Source organism: Nomascus leucogenys, chromosome X (assembly GCF_006542625.1).
Source record: "Nomascus leucogenys isolate Asia chromosome X, Asia_NLE_v1, whole genome shotgun sequence".
NCBI classification, from domain to species: domain Eukaryota; kingdom Metazoa; phylum Chordata; class Mammalia; order Primates; family Hylobatidae; genus Nomascus; species Nomascus leucogenys.
Genome location: NC_044406.1, coordinates 139206028 through 139221130, shown reverse-complemented (window position 1 = coordinate 139221130; position 15103 = coordinate 139206028). Strand labels below are relative to the sequence as shown.

The 15103-nt window shown below is 52.8% G+C and overlaps 1 protein-coding gene across 1 annotated transcript; it reads right to left on the bottom strand.

Annotated features, from left to right (window-relative positions):
* Nucleotides 1-53: 53 nt before the first annotated feature.
* Nucleotides 54-14510, bottom strand: OPN1MW (opsin 1, medium wave sensitive). Its single transcript, XM_003279299.2, has 6 exons — nucleotides 14323-14510; nucleotides 8126-8422; nucleotides 5970-6138; nucleotides 4336-4501; nucleotides 2542-2781; nucleotides 54-270 (listed from the first exon to the last, which is right to left on the bottom strand). The coding sequence occupies exons 1-6, from the start codon at nucleotides 14432-14434 to the stop codon at nucleotides 160-162; spliced, it is 1095 nt and encodes a 364-aa protein (XP_003279347.2). The 5' UTR covers nucleotides 14435-14510; the 3' UTR covers nucleotides 54-159.
* Between the last annotated feature and the right edge of the window lie 593 nt (nucleotides 14511-15103).

Sequence of the window (15103 nt, the reverse complement as noted above, 5' to 3'; positions counted from 1 at the left end):
ACACGCAGAGGCTCAGGTGGTCCCACACTGCAGTGAAAGCCTCTGTGACTTTGTTGGTTTTGGCAAAGATAAATTACATTTATTTCACAGGGATGGAGAAGGAGGGGGAAAGGAGAGGTGGCCAAAGCCCCGATGGGCGGGATGGGTAGGAGGCAGACCTCATGCAGGCGATACGGAGGACACAGATGAGACCTCCGTTTTGGAGGCGCTGGAGAGTTCAGAGCCATCGTCAACCTTCTTCCCAAAAAGCTGCAAGATGCAGTTTCGAAACTGGAAGGACAGAAAGTGTTATTGAGCAGAGCAGGGAAGGGTGGAGCACTGTGCTGAATGTACGTGCCCGAGCCTTCCCTTCACCCATTCCGAATCCCATGGGGGATGGAGGAAGGCTTGGATTATTTCTCCCTCACACGCGGGGATGTCATCTGACTTAGCAGTTGATGGTGACTACACAGGGTTGAAGTGTGTCCCCCAAAAGATGTGTTCAGGTTCAGACGAGGTCACGCTGGGGCAGGGTGGGTCCTAATCGAATGACTGGTGTCCTGATAAGAAAAGGAACGCTTGGACACAGACACGCAGACAGAGGGAAGAAGGCCACGTGAAGAGGAAGGCAGAGACTGGGGCGACACACCTTGGAGTCAAGGAACGCCAAGGACTGCCAGCAGCCCTGCAGCTGCTTCTGCCTCTCGGCCTCCATAGGGAACCTTTCCATTTGCCAACACCCTGATTTCAGACTCAAGATTTCCAGAACCCTGAGAGAATCCATTTCTGTGGTTTGAAGCCACTGAGTTTGTGGTAGTTTGTGACGGCAGCCCCACGACACTCATCCACAGTGACAGCTAAGGCACAGTGGTGACCTGTCCCCAGACTGTCTGGTGAGCGGCTCAGAGGAATGCTAATGAAAAGGCATGTGGTTGTCATGGTTTTTCCAGTCCATGGATCTGGGGCAAGGTGAGGCCTAGGTAATGACAATCTAGCCCCCACGTCATCTCTCCAGCCAAGCGTCTTCCGGTACCAGGAGGGGTCTGTCTTTGCTGCTTCACCCCAAAGAGATCTGGGCCATACGAATGTCTCAAATCATGTCCTGTGTCATCACTGAAGTAACCACAATGCTTTGAGGACCCAGACCAAAGGCATTTTCTAAATATTTCAGGCCTACCCTTGACTAGCTCTAACTCCCTCTAGCATCAAAACTCTCAAAATAAAAATATGATGGTTGAAATTAATAACATAAGAAACGGGACGAACAGCAGAATGAGCTCGGCTGAAGAGCTGGGAGACAGGGCTGAGGAACCCATTCAGCAGCTGCTGCTTGAGCACACACTGTGTGCCAGACTCTGTCCTGAGCAAAATTTGCTGTCTTCATGGAACTGCATTCCAGAAAATTCTCTCAGAATGTGGCAGGACAGGATAATTACGTGGAAAGGGTAAAAGCAAAGTTCGAGGCCTGGTGAGGTCCAGAAGTGCGGACATCTGTCTAGGAGGGGGAGTTCTGGAAGGGAGAATGGAAATAATCCAGTAAAGACAGTACTTGGCAAGAGAGTTTAGGATTCCAGAAACCTGAAAAAGACCCTCATGAAAGTCAGGAAACGGGGGTCAGGGACAGAACTACACTCCGGGCATCAGTGTGCTACAGCGAGTTCCCGGAAATCCACTGCAGGCCTGGTCCTACTTACTGTTTAAAAGTTACCAGAGAGAATGAACCCTTAATGAACTCTGCAGACTTGGCTTGTGTGAGTCAAAGCTGAGCCAAAGGGGCTGGAGCCGTTGAGTGGCTCTAAGATGGAGAAGCAAGGAAGAGCCCAGTGGAAGGGATGCACTGGGCCTGGTGAGGTGGGAGGCCTCTGCACACCTTTCTGGCCATCATCAAGTCACATCACAGCTGCGCTTTAATGAAGCCTGTAACCTACAGAGGTGGGGGGATTTAGGTGTGCGAGCAGCTTGCTGCTGAGGCCCAGTATGCCAGCTGAGGAGGCTGCCTCTGGGCAGGACCACAGCACGTCCCCCCGAACTAACCCGCGAACTCGTGAAAGCTCTTGAACTCTTGGTCAGCGTAGCCAAGGAGGGCCGGCTTTTGTTCTTATAGGAAGACAAATTCCAGAGGTTATGGTTTGAAAATGGAGAGATGAAGGTTGAGAAGGGTCGAGTCTGAACAGAAGAGGGGCACACCTAGGGTGGATGTACCTAGGGCTCACCAACTCCTAGAGCGTCTGAACGCCAGGAGAGCCCCTGAAGCTCGGCAGCCATAGTTCTGGGGCCACCGGAAGGGAAGAACACACGGCACACCGACGCTTTGGGAAATGCCACCCTCAGGCCGAGACTATGAAGGATTCCAGAGGGCACACCTAAGCCTTCTGCTAAGGGCCAGCTGGAGTACTGGCTGGGGCTGGGTCACATGCTGAGCCTTTCCCGGTCGTTTCCCTGGAGGGTCCCCCAGATGCTCCACGGGCTTGTGATCAGAGACATGATTCCAGGTGGGGCCATCACTGCACCCTTCTAGGGCACACGGCATTTTGAGTGGGATCTGCTGATGGTGTTGCTTACCTGCCGGTTCATAAAGACATAGATAACAGGGTTGTAGATAGTGGCACTTTTGGCAAAGAATGCTGGCAGGGCAGCCATCAAAGGGTGGAAGGGGTAGCCAGGGTTGGCAGCAGCAAAGCATGCGAAGAAGGCGTATGGTCCCCAGCAGAAGCAGAATGCCAGGACCATCACCACCACCATGCGTGTCACTTCCTTCTCTGCCTTCTGGGTGGATTCAGACTCTTTCTGCTGCTTTGCCACCTGAGGGAGACAGGGACAGTGAGTTGGGAGTTGGGGGGCAGCAAGAGGCAGGTGACCCAGGCATAGGGAGTTGTGGGGAGGAGGAGAGGAGCCCAGCAGCCAGCTTCCAGCCCTGAGTGGAGCACAGCCGGCCCCAGGCGGACATGGCGGCCTCAGGCTGGCCCGGGCGAGTTCTTCTAGAATTGGAGGTGGCACACAGCTAGGCGTGGCCTAAGATGACCCCAGAGCTGGATCTAACAAGCTCCTTTGCTTCACCTGATCCCGTAACAGACTGTCCTGTTCTGCGCTCAGGCCTGAGCATGGAGGCCTGATTTGATTGATCACTGAGCGTGGAGAATGAAGGAGCTACAAGATGGAGATGGCGGGGGAGGCGAAAGCAGTGGCCGGTGGGATGCGCGATGGGAGTGTCAGAGCAATGCATACACTTCCCTCAGGCTTCCTAGGCCAGGTTGGCCACTCTGTGGACTAAATCCTGCCCTGGACTCATGGTGAGGCAGCTGAGGGCAGCTGTGGTGGGGTGGCTCCTTCACACCTGCTGAGAGGAGGGAGACGAATGGCCTCCAGGCAGAGGCACTGTGGGGGAGGCCACAGAGGCCAGCCACCGCCTGCCAGGGATGAGGGACTGACGGCAGGCAGATGAGTGGGGATGAGAGAGGGAGTGTGAGGGCTGGAATGCAGGGACGGCCGAGACAGCAGAGCTGGGGCCACATTCTGGAGCTAGGGATCCACCATCCCAGACTAATACAGCCCAAGCCATGGTTGGGTACCTGTGGGAGCCTTCACCCCAAGGTGGCGGGGTGAGGGGGCCTTTCATAGGCTCACAGACTCCTCTAGAGAGAGCTTGGCAGGCATGCCCATCCAATTGTGGGCACAGGCAGCTTCATATAGGAAAGTCAGCACCCTGAAAAGGCTCCCACTGCTAACAGAAACAACCAGCCTGGCTCTCCTCCCTTGCGCTGACTTCCTGCAGGGCTCCCAGTGGTAACCTAGGCTACGGATGGGGGGTGATGGCTGTGGACAGGATCAGCTTCCCAGGGCAGAGGGCCAGACATGGAGGGTGGAGAGTGGCTCGGGGGCAAATGGCACACTCGGGTCCACTCCTTGGTCAGCCCCACAGCTTATGAAAGGGACAAGGGTACTCTGGTGGCAGCCTCATAAAAACACGCCTTGATTTGCAGGTGTCATTTGCTGATGTGGCTGCTCCACTCTACTCTGTGGGAAAGGCAGCCTTTCCACCCCGGGGAGAACTGTCCAGGGTCGGGGCAAGGCACACCTCTGTTCCCCTAGTGGACTCCTCCAGGGAGAGAGTGGCAGTGCTTTCCCGTCTCACAGAGCTGAGGACAACGGGGCTGGGGCTGAACCTGCAGCCACTGGTACAGCCCCAAAGGAATCGCCTGATTCTCATCGCTGGATCTTAATATTTTCTTATAGCGGTAGAATCCTCTTCTCTAGAGATTTTTGAAAAAATAGTTTAGGAGTCTCAGTGGACTGATTTGAGGGCAGAGCAGCTTAGGGGCAGGACGGGGGTGAGGCCAGGAGGAATGGGGGGCTTACCGCTCGGATGGCCAGCCACACTTGGAGGTAGCAGAGCACGATGATGCTGAGTGGGGTGATGCAGCAGGTGACCATGAGGACAATCATGTAAGACTGCACCCCGGGGTACGAGCTGCCGCTGAACACGTCTGGGCCGCATGAAGTCTTCAGGCCATGGGGCCAGTACCTGGAGAGAAGGGCCGGCAGCCAGTCCTGATGCAGGGTGGGGTGACCCAGGACCCCCAGCCCAGGCATGGTGCTAACTCGGGTGGGGTTTGTTTTTTTTAATTGAGGTGAAATTCACGTTGCATGAGGTTACCCAATTTGAAGCGATCAGTTCGGTGGCAGTCACCACCTCTGCTTCCAGAACATTTTCATCAACCCAAAACGAAACCGTTGGGTAGGATTTTGGTAAATCCTTGTCCGTTTTTAGATGTCATGCCTTTCCTCTTTTTAAAATTGTGGTAAAATACACATAACATAAAATGTGCCATTATAGGCCAGGCACAATGGCTCACGCCTATAGTCCCAGCACATTTGGAGGCAGAAGTAGGAGGATTGCTTGAGCCCAGGAATTCAAGACTAGAGCCTGGAACACATAGTGAGATCTTGTCTCTACAAAAAAAAAAAAAAAATTAGCCAGGTGAAGTGGTGCACCTGTAGGCCCAGCTCCTCAGGAGGCTGAGGTAGGAGGATCACTTGAGCCCAGGAGGTCGAGGCTGCAGTGAGCCATAATTACACCACTGCACTGTGCCAGCCTGGGTGACACAGTGAGACCCTGTCTCAAAAAAAAAAAGTACCATTATGACCTATGGTACCTTCACAGTGCTGTGCAACCATCTCCACTATCTGCTTCCAGAACATTTTCATCTTCCCAATCACTCCCCTTCTTTACGAAGGGAGTGTGAGGTTCTGTCTTGCCCTGACCTTCTGAGAACACCCATGAAGAGCTGAGTCTTTTATCTGAGGTCAGCTAGGCCGTGACTGAAATAAAGGGCCCTGCTCACTTGGTGGCCTGGAGGATTAAATGAGATAACCCGCGGGAGAGCCTCCACCAGGGTCAGCTCGCCACACATGTTTGATAACGGGCAGCTGTGTGGGGCATGGCGGCATGAGGAGGGTGGGAGACAGAGACAGGCTTCCACAAGGTTTGTTTCCTAGAATTGTGGAACGTTCTGGAGGAAAGAACATTCCCTCTCCAAACACCACGAGAACTTATTCACAAGCTTGTCGATAAAACAGTGAAATGCTGTCCCATCCAGTCCATCCCAATCAAACATTTGAGCCACTTGCTTGGCCTGGCCAGGACATGTGCTCTGTAGGCCCAGGTGGATCTATGACCCAAGCAGCCTCTGAAAGGTGGGGGGCGGGGTGGGGCAGCATGTGCAAGAAAGAGACCTGGAATGCAAACACGCTGTGCGTTCACTGACAGCTGTGCTCATGGCCTCAGCTCCGTGTGCTCCTGTGACCTGATCGTGCTTGGGACAAATATGTTTCCAGAGGTTTGGGGACCACAGAGCCATTCCTACATTGCAGCCACATTCATACATTGATAGACATTGCACGCTCATAGGGGCCCAGAGAAAGGAAGTGATTTGCCTTAAGGTCACAGAGTCTGACCCTGCCCAATCCATCTCGTGCCCTCGCACCCTTACCTGCTCCAACCAAAGATGGGCGGGGCCGTCCACACAGCAGCCCAGACCCAGGAGAAGACGATGCCCACGATGGCCAGCTTGGCATCAAATCTCACGTTGCCAAAGGGCTTGCAGACCACCATCCATCTCTCCCAGGAAATGATGGCCAGGGACCAGAGACCTGTGATCCCTATGGGGAGAGCAGACAGATGAGGGCTTTGAGCCAAAGCAAAGGTGGGAAGCAAAGCTTCCCACTCTCCTGCTTAGACCCCAAACGTCTGCACAGAGAATTCAGGGTTCCGTGGACTGAGGTGGAAATATGACATCTTTCTTTCCACCAACCTCGAACAGACACTGGGCATTTCCTTCCGTTATGAACATGGCAGTATTAGCAGTACCCGTGACTCGGTCAGCAAGAGAGGACACAGATGTTTTCCTGTCAATTCATAGAGGTGGCAGACAGTTCGAATATCACTTATGTTCATCACTACTCTGAAATAACAGTGGTTGTCAGGCGGGATCCTGTTATTTAATACCTTAGCACTGAGTGGTGTCACTAATGCGTTTAATACATGCTTTCATTTTTATTTACTTTTTGAGACAGAATCTCACTCTGTTGCCCAGGCTGAGTGCAGTGGTGCCATCATAGCTCACTGTAGCCTTGACCTCCGGAGCTCAAGCCATCCTCCCGCCTGAGCCTCCTGAGTAGCTGGGACTACTGGTGTGCCACCACACCCAGCTGTTTTTATTTGTCGTACAGAAGAGGTCTCACTATGTTGCCCAGGCTGGTGTCAAACTCCTGGAGGCAAGCAGTCCTCCCACCTCAGGCTCCCAAAGTGCTGGGATTACAGGCATGAGCCTGGCCAATAAATGCTTTTAACTAAAGACTATGTTACTGATGAATGTTTAATACTTTGATAACTGTATTTCAATATAATTTGCTGCCTTCGTAATCCTATGGGTCTCGTTTTATGCGTTTGCAGCTATTCCTCTAAGATGGGGTCCACAGGCTTCCCACATGGCCAAGGGCATCTGTGGACCAAAACTGGTGGGGAAGTGCCGGCTGCTTGGCACCTGACTGACCCAAGAACAGACCATGAGCAGAGGCAAGGGTGAGCGGGAGACCATGGCAGAAACGGAGACAGCCGTGGGCGGAGATGCAGGGGGCACTCGGGAAGGGCCGTGTGACCATCGAGGCCATGCCTGCTGCAGAGAGCACTTGGACCTGGGGACGGACCTTCTCTGCCTGACCTTCCCTTGGCTCCCCTTCTAGACTGTCGGGGTAGTGCCAGGACTTGGACAAGCACCCACTCTGGTCTGGGCCATCGTGGGTACAATTTGAGGCAGTTGACAGGGGGTGGGGTTGGGGAGGCTGCTAAGAGTTGTGGGGAGGCAAGAACAGGAGCTGCTGCTGCTGGATGTGGGGTCTCCCCCTCCTGAAATAAAGTCCCAGCTCCTGGGCGTGACCTCTGAGGCCTCTGAGACCTGGGCCTGCCCACCTCGTGTCCGCCAGCCACGGCTGCTTGGTGGTACTCTACCCACTCGAACCACAAACTGCTCCCAGCCGCTCCTCCACCACCTGCCCCAGGCCCCTTCTTGTCTGAGAGGACTGATGATGGTACTGTGTGGTCGCCATCTGGGTATAGGGCCCCCTCCTTAGCACAGAGCCTGGCACACTGGCACCTCTCGGCCACTGTCTCCTGACCTGAGCGAAATAGTGGCCCACAGAGATATTAGTGATGGGGATCGGGAGAGGATCTGGGAATTGTGTCTCCTCCGGGAAAAGAGGATGCTGGTGAGCTGAAAGAGCAGGCATCCCTAATTGCAGGGGAGTTCTGTCCAGGGTGCCCAGAGTCTCCACCCCCCTACCGTTCTGGGGTCGTCTAGCTCTGTATCTGTCTCCTCCCACACCAGCCCCACAGCTCCAAACTGGCTGTCCCCGGGCAGAGCCTGACTCATTAGTAGGAACTCAGGGTATGTTTGACTTAAGGGAGCTGAATTTAATGTGAGTGTTCAGATGGAAGCCTCCAGAACCCGTCAGTATACGGATGTGAGGCACAGATGTGGAGGGAGACAGACCTACAGGAGCAGCTGGGCCCAGGTCATCATGAGGTGGCCGGAGGGGCTTGCAGGGTGAATGAGTGGTTTCCGCTGAGCCTGGGCCCCGACTGGCTTACCACACAGGGAGACGGTGTAGCCCTCCAGGACACACATAGGGTGGCCCAGCACGAAGTAGCCATAGATCTGGTTCACAACGCTAATAGTGCTGGCGATGACGGTCTCTGCTAGGTCAGCGATCGCCAGGTTCACCAGGATCCAGTTCAGCGGGTGGCGCAGCTTCTTGAACTTCATGGTGGCCGCCAGCACAAGCCCATTTGTGAAGACGGATGCGATGACCACAAAGATCATCCAGACACTGGTGAGGTGGTACACCCATCTGGGAGCGATGTGGTAATTCGGGCCTTCGAAGGGGGCTGCGGGCAGGAGGCAGAGGAGAGAGAGGAGCTGGGCTGCAGCACCACCTGTCTATACCAGTGCTGATCCCACCTCTCCCCTCCCCCTCCCGCCCTCCTGCCTTTGCAGTTGGCTCTTTCCCTCCAGCTTTGTCCATCCTCAGACAGTCTCCCCTCCATCCTGTCCCTCAAGCCAGAGACCATCGCCTGCTGGTCACTGGCACTGGCACCTTGAACTTAACAGAACTCCTCATCGTCTGCTTCATCTGATTCCCCACTCCCAGTGTGCAGTCACCCCACTTCCCTGCTCCCCTCTTCCCTTTGCCCCAGCCCCACCTCCTACCTCCGAGTCCTCTGCCCTTCCGTAGACAAGCGCTTTCCTCGTGTAAAGCCCAGCTCATATGCATTTGCCTTCCAGAAGCCTTTCCAGATTCCCCAGCTAGTGGCAACTCACCCCCTTGAGGGGAAGACCACTACCCACCTCTGTCACCTTCTGTCACATATAGGAGTTACTGTTCATGATGATCTGAATGTACGTGCCCCCCATAAATTCCTGTGTTGAAATCCCAACCCCCAAGGTGATGGTATTAGGAGATGGGGCCTTTGGCAGGTCTTTTCGGTCATGTGTGCAGAGCAAGTGCGGCCCTCATGAATGGAATTAGTGCCTTATAAAAGGTCCTAGAAGCTGGGCCTGGTGGCTCACGCCTGTAGCCCCAGCTACTCAGGAGGCCAACGTGGGAGGATCACTTGAGCCTTTGGGAACAGCCCAAATTAGCTGGGAATGGTGGCTCATGCCTGTAATCCCAGCACTTTGGGAGGCTGAGGCAGGAGGGTTGCTTGAGCCCAGGAGTTCAAATCCAACCTGGGCATGTAAAAAAATTTTTTTAAATTAAAACTTAAAAAAAAAAAGAGTCTCTAGAGTGCTCTCTAGCTCTCTTTCTACCATGTGAGGATAGAATGAGTTGTTGGCAATCTGCAGTCAGGAAGAGGGTCCTCGCCAGAGCCCAGCACACTAGCACCCTGACTTCCAGCCTCCAGAGCTGTGAGAAATAAATTTGTCATTTAAAAGCCACCCAATCTATGGTAATTTCTCTTTGGTTCTTTTCTTTTCCTTTCTTTTCTTTTCTTTTTTTTTTTTTTTTGAGACAAAGTCTTGCTCTGTCGCCCAGGCTGGAGTGCAGTGATGTGATCTCGGGTCACTGCAACCTCTGCCTCCTGGGTTCAAGCGATTCTCCTGCCTCAGCCTCCCGAGTAGTAGCTGGGATTTACAGGCACCCACCACCACACCCAGCTAATTTTTGTACTTTTAGTAGACATGGGGTTTCACCATGTTGACCAGGCTGTTCTCAAACTCCTGACCTCAAGAGATCCTCCTGCCTTGTCCTCCCAAAGTACTGTGATTGCAGGCCTGAGCCCCCGAGCACAGCCTGGTAATTTCTTATAGCAGCCAGTACTGAGACACAAATATAAGCCTTGTCTTTCTCACCAGAGACTGTGACTCATTCATCCTCACAGAGTGTCCAGCATACACTAGATGCTCAGAAAATAAATGAATGAGGAAATTCATCAACGAATGTGTTATGAGTTGAATTGTGTCCCACCCAAATTCATAGGTTGGAGTCCTAACTCCAATACCTCAGAATGTGACCACTTTCAGAGATAGGGCCTTTACAGAAATGACCAAGTTTAAATGAGGTCATTAGGGTGGGCCCTAATCCAATATGACTGGTGTCCTGATTATGACTGTGATTATTGTATATTTAGAGATACAGTCAGCTGGGAGCGGTGGCTCACGCCTGTAATCCCAGCACTTTGGGAGGCCGAAGGGGTGGATCACTTGAGGTCAGGAGTTCAAAACCAGCTGGCCATGGTGAAACCCCGTCTCTACTAAAAGTACAAAAAAAAATTAGCCAGGTGTGGTGGCTGGCGCCTGTAGTCCCAGCTACTCAGGAGGCTGAGGCGGGAGAATCACTTGAACCCAGGAAGCAGAGGTTGCAGTGAGCTGAGATCACGCCACTGCACTCCAGCCGGGGTGACAGAACAAGACTCCGTCTCAAAAACAACAACAACAACAACAACAAAAAATAGAGATAGAGTCTGGCTCTGGCACCCAGGCTGGGGTACAGTGGCACAATCATAACTCACTGCAACGTGGAACTCCTGGGCTCAAGGGATCCTCCTGCCTCAACCTGTCGAGTATCTGGGACTACAGCCGTGCATTACCACAATGGCAATTTTTTTATTTCTGTAGAGATGGGGTCTGGCTATGTTGCCTAGGCTGGTCTCGAACTCCTGACTTCAAGTGATCCTCCCACCTTGGCCTCCCAAGTAGCTGGGACTACAAACGAATTATTTCTCCTTTTTATTCTGTAGGAGTTTGCTAGGGCTCTACACCTTTTGTGTTGGAAAGACCTTTGTCATAACACTGTTTTTGGCAGATTACTTGAAGGGATTGCAAGCCACAGACCTGCTGCCATATAAGGCCTCATGGAGAGTCCCAAGATTTATCAAGAGATTCTTTAGCTGTGTGTTAGAAAAGCCCAGCTCAAGCTAGCTTAAGAAAAATGGGGATTTCCTGGCTACGGCCAGGAGAGACAGATAAATCTCACCCCTAGCACAGCTGGATCCCACAAGACCTCTGCTGCCCTCTGTGCACGGGCCCCATTTGTTCCTAACACAAGGAGCTTCCGGAAACCCACAGGCAATGTCTGCAATCCCGATACTTGGCACTGGCTCCCGAGGAACCCCCAGTATGAGCAGTAGGGACAGATCATTGACAATTGAAGACCTGCATGGCATCAGTCTCCGTGCAGAAGGAAGCAGAGGGGAGCAATGGGGTTGCTGATGGACCTAAGAACAGAGAACCCCCAAACTGTCGGCAGCTCTTCCCTGGGAAGTACCTCGGGTGAACTGGGGAAGAGCCGCTGAGACTGGGAGGGTTTGGGACACTCTGGCCTGCAGGCAAGTGCAAGGTGCTGGAGCAACCTAGGTGCTACGACCTCTGAAAACAAGGCAGCCAGTGCCCTTCGTGCCCTTCCCTGGCAACCCTTGCGGTCCAAATTGGGCAGTGCAGGGACAAGGGGGCAAAGGAGAGAACAGGTCCCAGCAGCAGTGGGGGAGGGGACAGGAGCTGCCACCAGTGTAACTGGGGCTGGTGTCATGGCCTACCCCTTCCTCCTGAAAGTTCTGGAACTGATTTCATGAAGCAACGAGCAAGAGAATCAAAGTCAACTCCCAGGCAAAGTGATTCAAGGAAATACAGGTAGATAGGGAAGGGGCGGGGGGTGGTGGCGCAGAGAAGCCAGACTTCTTCAAATACACCTTCTTTTCTAGATTTTAATTGGAAACTTTTAACTGTTTTATGACATAATTATAAAACAAAATTTAAGTGGCCGGGGGCGGTGGCTCACACCTGTAATCCCAGCACTTTGGGAAGCCGAGGTCGGCAGATGACTTGAGGTCAGCAGTTCGAGACCAGCCTGGCCAACATGGTGAAACCCCATCTCTACTAAAAATAAAAAAAATTAGCTGGGCGTGGTGGCTCGCACCTGTAGTCCCAGCTCCTCGGGAGGCTGAGGGAGAAGAATCGCTTGAACCCAGGAGGCGGAGGTTGCAGTGAGCAGAGATCGTGCCACTGCACTCCAGCCTGGGTGACAGAGTGAGACTGTCTCGAAAAAGTAAAATAAAATAAAATAAAAATTTAAATTTACAGAACAATCTCTGAAAATCAGCAACAAAAGAAATGAAGCTAAATGCATATCCACTTGAGTGGCATATCACTTAGAGAGGGACTATTCTAAGGCACTTGAAACACACTGGTTTACTACGCAACCTAGTGGCATATACCCTCAGGGTAAGAAGACCTGTGAAGATGTTACGGTTTTGGTCACCAATAGGTGAAGGCAGGGTAAGGTGTCCGAATGCCGTCGTTCTCCATCCCCAGTGGTTTAATTGGTCTGGGCACTGAGTTTCGGTAGCTGCCAACACCCCAGGAAAGAGACACTCTCCTTGCCAAAACACACCAACAAATCCAACCTGCCTCTGGTCAGATCCTCAGATCAACTACCGATTTACAGAAAAATCATAAGAACAACGTCAGAGGGGCCTGTTAAGCTACGTCGTGAACGACTTGCTTTCTTCCACAAATAAATTGCAGGGAGATAGAAAGAGAACCTCTAGATTCAAAGGTAGTCAAAAGGCGTATCAATCAATCTGAATGTGTGGACCTTATTTGAGCCCTGATTCAAGCAAACTGAAAATACGTATGACATTTTTTGAACACTAGTAGGATATTTGAAGCTATTCAGGAAATATTGTTACACTTGTCGGTGTGATGATGACTTGTGGTTATGTATTGAGAAGAGCCGTTTTCTCCTAGAGGAACATAGTAAAGATTTACAGAGGGAAGGGTGTGATGCCTTGGATTTGCTTCCAAGAATCAGGAAGAAAGGGTAGTGGAGGGGTTACAGATGAAATGAGATGAAACCGTGGAAGCTGAGTGATGGGTCCTGGGGTTCATTACACTCTTCCCTCTACTTTAGTAGATGCTTGAAGTTTTGTGGGGGAAAAAAAACCCACCCCGACATTTGAAAAGAGTGCATTGAAGCATCATGCATTGATGAAGTCTGGGGGCATCTAGGAAGAGACTGTTGCATTGCCACCGAGGAAATTCTGGGCACAGTCATATTGAAGTCAACTGCAAGATCCTCATCCGGTTTGGTCTGGGCACTCTGTCACTAATTGGCACTCGGTCCTGGCCACCCCACAGCGGGATATTTATTGGCAACCAAGGAGCTGGCGTGGCTTCTGGAAACCACAGCCTGCACGATGTTGTTTTTTGTTTTGTTTTGTTTTGAGACACAGTCTCACTCTGTGGCCAGGCTGGAGCATAGTGGCGTGATCTCGGCTCACTGCAACCTCCACCTCCCGGGTTCAAGCGATTCTCCTGCCTCGGCCTCCTGAGTAGCTGAGACTACAGGCATGCGCCACCAAGCCCAGCTAATTTTTGCATTTTTAGTAGAGATGGGGTTTCAGTATGTTGGCCAGGATGGTCTCTATCTGTTGACCTCGTCATCTGCCCGCCTCTGCCTCCCAAAGTACTGGGATTACAGGAGTGAGCCACTGCGCCCGGCCTGCACGATGTTCTTGAAGGCACCAAAGGAATTTGGTTTGGAGGAGGGACCCGGGGAGAGGGTCAGGAGTGGGGCGGTCACTGTCGTCCTCAGCTTCTTTGAGGGCCTGCGTGCAAAACTTTTGGATTGGGCAACTCCCAATGGCAGAACTCGGGCTGCCCTGATGAGAGCTTTCAGCTTTCTGTTGGGCCTGAGCCCTCTCTCCCAGGACTGCGCCAAATGGAAAGATGGCCCTGGGCGCCAGTGCAGCCTCTTCCCCCAGAGGTGTGCAGCCAAAAGCCGTGTGGCCCCATCATGGAGTTCGACAAAATGACTGCTACAGCCTTTGACGACCCTGAAGTTCTAGAAGTTTCTTGCCCTCTGCTGCTGTCTTCCCCACCCTCCCGCCTCCCTTGGGTGTGTCAGTACGTTGCCTCCTTTTGGCTTCAAATGTAAAGACAGACCCAGCTCTTCCCCAGGAAGCTGAGGGACTCCGTGGAATGAGAGGTCACTCGCTAGCAGTGAACACACTCATCTACGGGCCACAAAGAAAGAGCACATAAACTCTTCCCCGGCCACGGATTCTCAAAGGGGCTAGGAAGCCTGTGTGGCTTGAGAATGCATATTCGATATTATGGTGTCCTTCAAGATTTGGAGAGGACCCCCCAATTCGTGTCATCAGAAAAGCTATGGGAGAAAGCCTTCTCTGCTGGTGGGGATGTGCAGAAGAGAGATTCCCTTGGGTGGGGCAGGTGGGTGGCCGGTGGCCCCCAGTGCAGCCACCCAGCCTCCACGGGCCTGCTGGCTCACCTCTGGTGGAGTTGCTGTTGGTGTAGGTGAAGATGCTGGACTGGGTGCTGTCCTCATAGCTGTCCTGCGGATGGCGGCCTGCGAGCCTTTGGAGGCTCCACTGCTGGGCCATGGCTATGGAAAGCCCTGTCCCCGACGGCAGCCAGCCCTGGTGCGTCACCTGAGGGTCACGGCGCTTTATACCGGCCAGTGGGATCAGCCCGGGCCTCTTCACCTTAAAAGCTCCCAAATCCTACACCATCTGATCTCTTAATTGGGCCTGGGACTTAGACCTCCTCCTCCCACCCCTTGCTTCCTTGCTCCTGAGGCGAGCCCCCGGGGGCGGCTCAGAGGGATTTGCTGGAAACCTGTAATCCCAGCTACTGGGAGGTTGAGGCAGGAGAATCGCTTGAATCTGGGAGGCAGAGGTTGCAGTGAGCTGAGATGGCGCCACTGCACTCTAGCCTGGGCAACAGAGCAAGACTCTGTCTAAAAAAAGTGGCTGGGCACAGTGGCACACGCCTATAATCCCAGCACTTTGGGAGGCCAAGGCAGGTAGATCACCTGAGGTCAAGAGTTCGTGACCAGCCTGACTAACATGGTGTAACCCCGTTTCTACTAAATACAAAAAAATTAGCTGGGCTTGGTGGCACATACCCGTACTCCTAGCTACTTGCGAGGCTGAGACAGGAGAATCACTTGTACCTGGGAGGTCGAGGTTGCGGTGAGCCATGATCGAGCCATTGCACTCCAGCCTGGGCAACAAGAGCAAAACTCTGTCTGAAGAAAAAAAATTTAACAG

Excerpts from the sequence above, each read along its gene's own strand:
- OPN1MW (XM_003279299.2), bottom strand. The coding sequence starts at position 14,434 with ATGGCCCAGCAGTGGAGCCTCCAAAGGCTCGCAGGCCGCCATCCGCAG. Across the intron at positions 8,423-14,322 it reads CAACAGCAACTCCACCAGAG|CCCCCTTCGAAGGCCCGAAT; the intron begins GTGAGCCAGCAG and ends TCCTGCCCGCAG. Across the intron at positions 6,139-8,125 it reads CTACACCGTCTCCCTGTGTG|GGATCACAGGTCTCTGGTCC; the intron begins GTAAGCCAGTCG and ends CTCTCCCCATAG.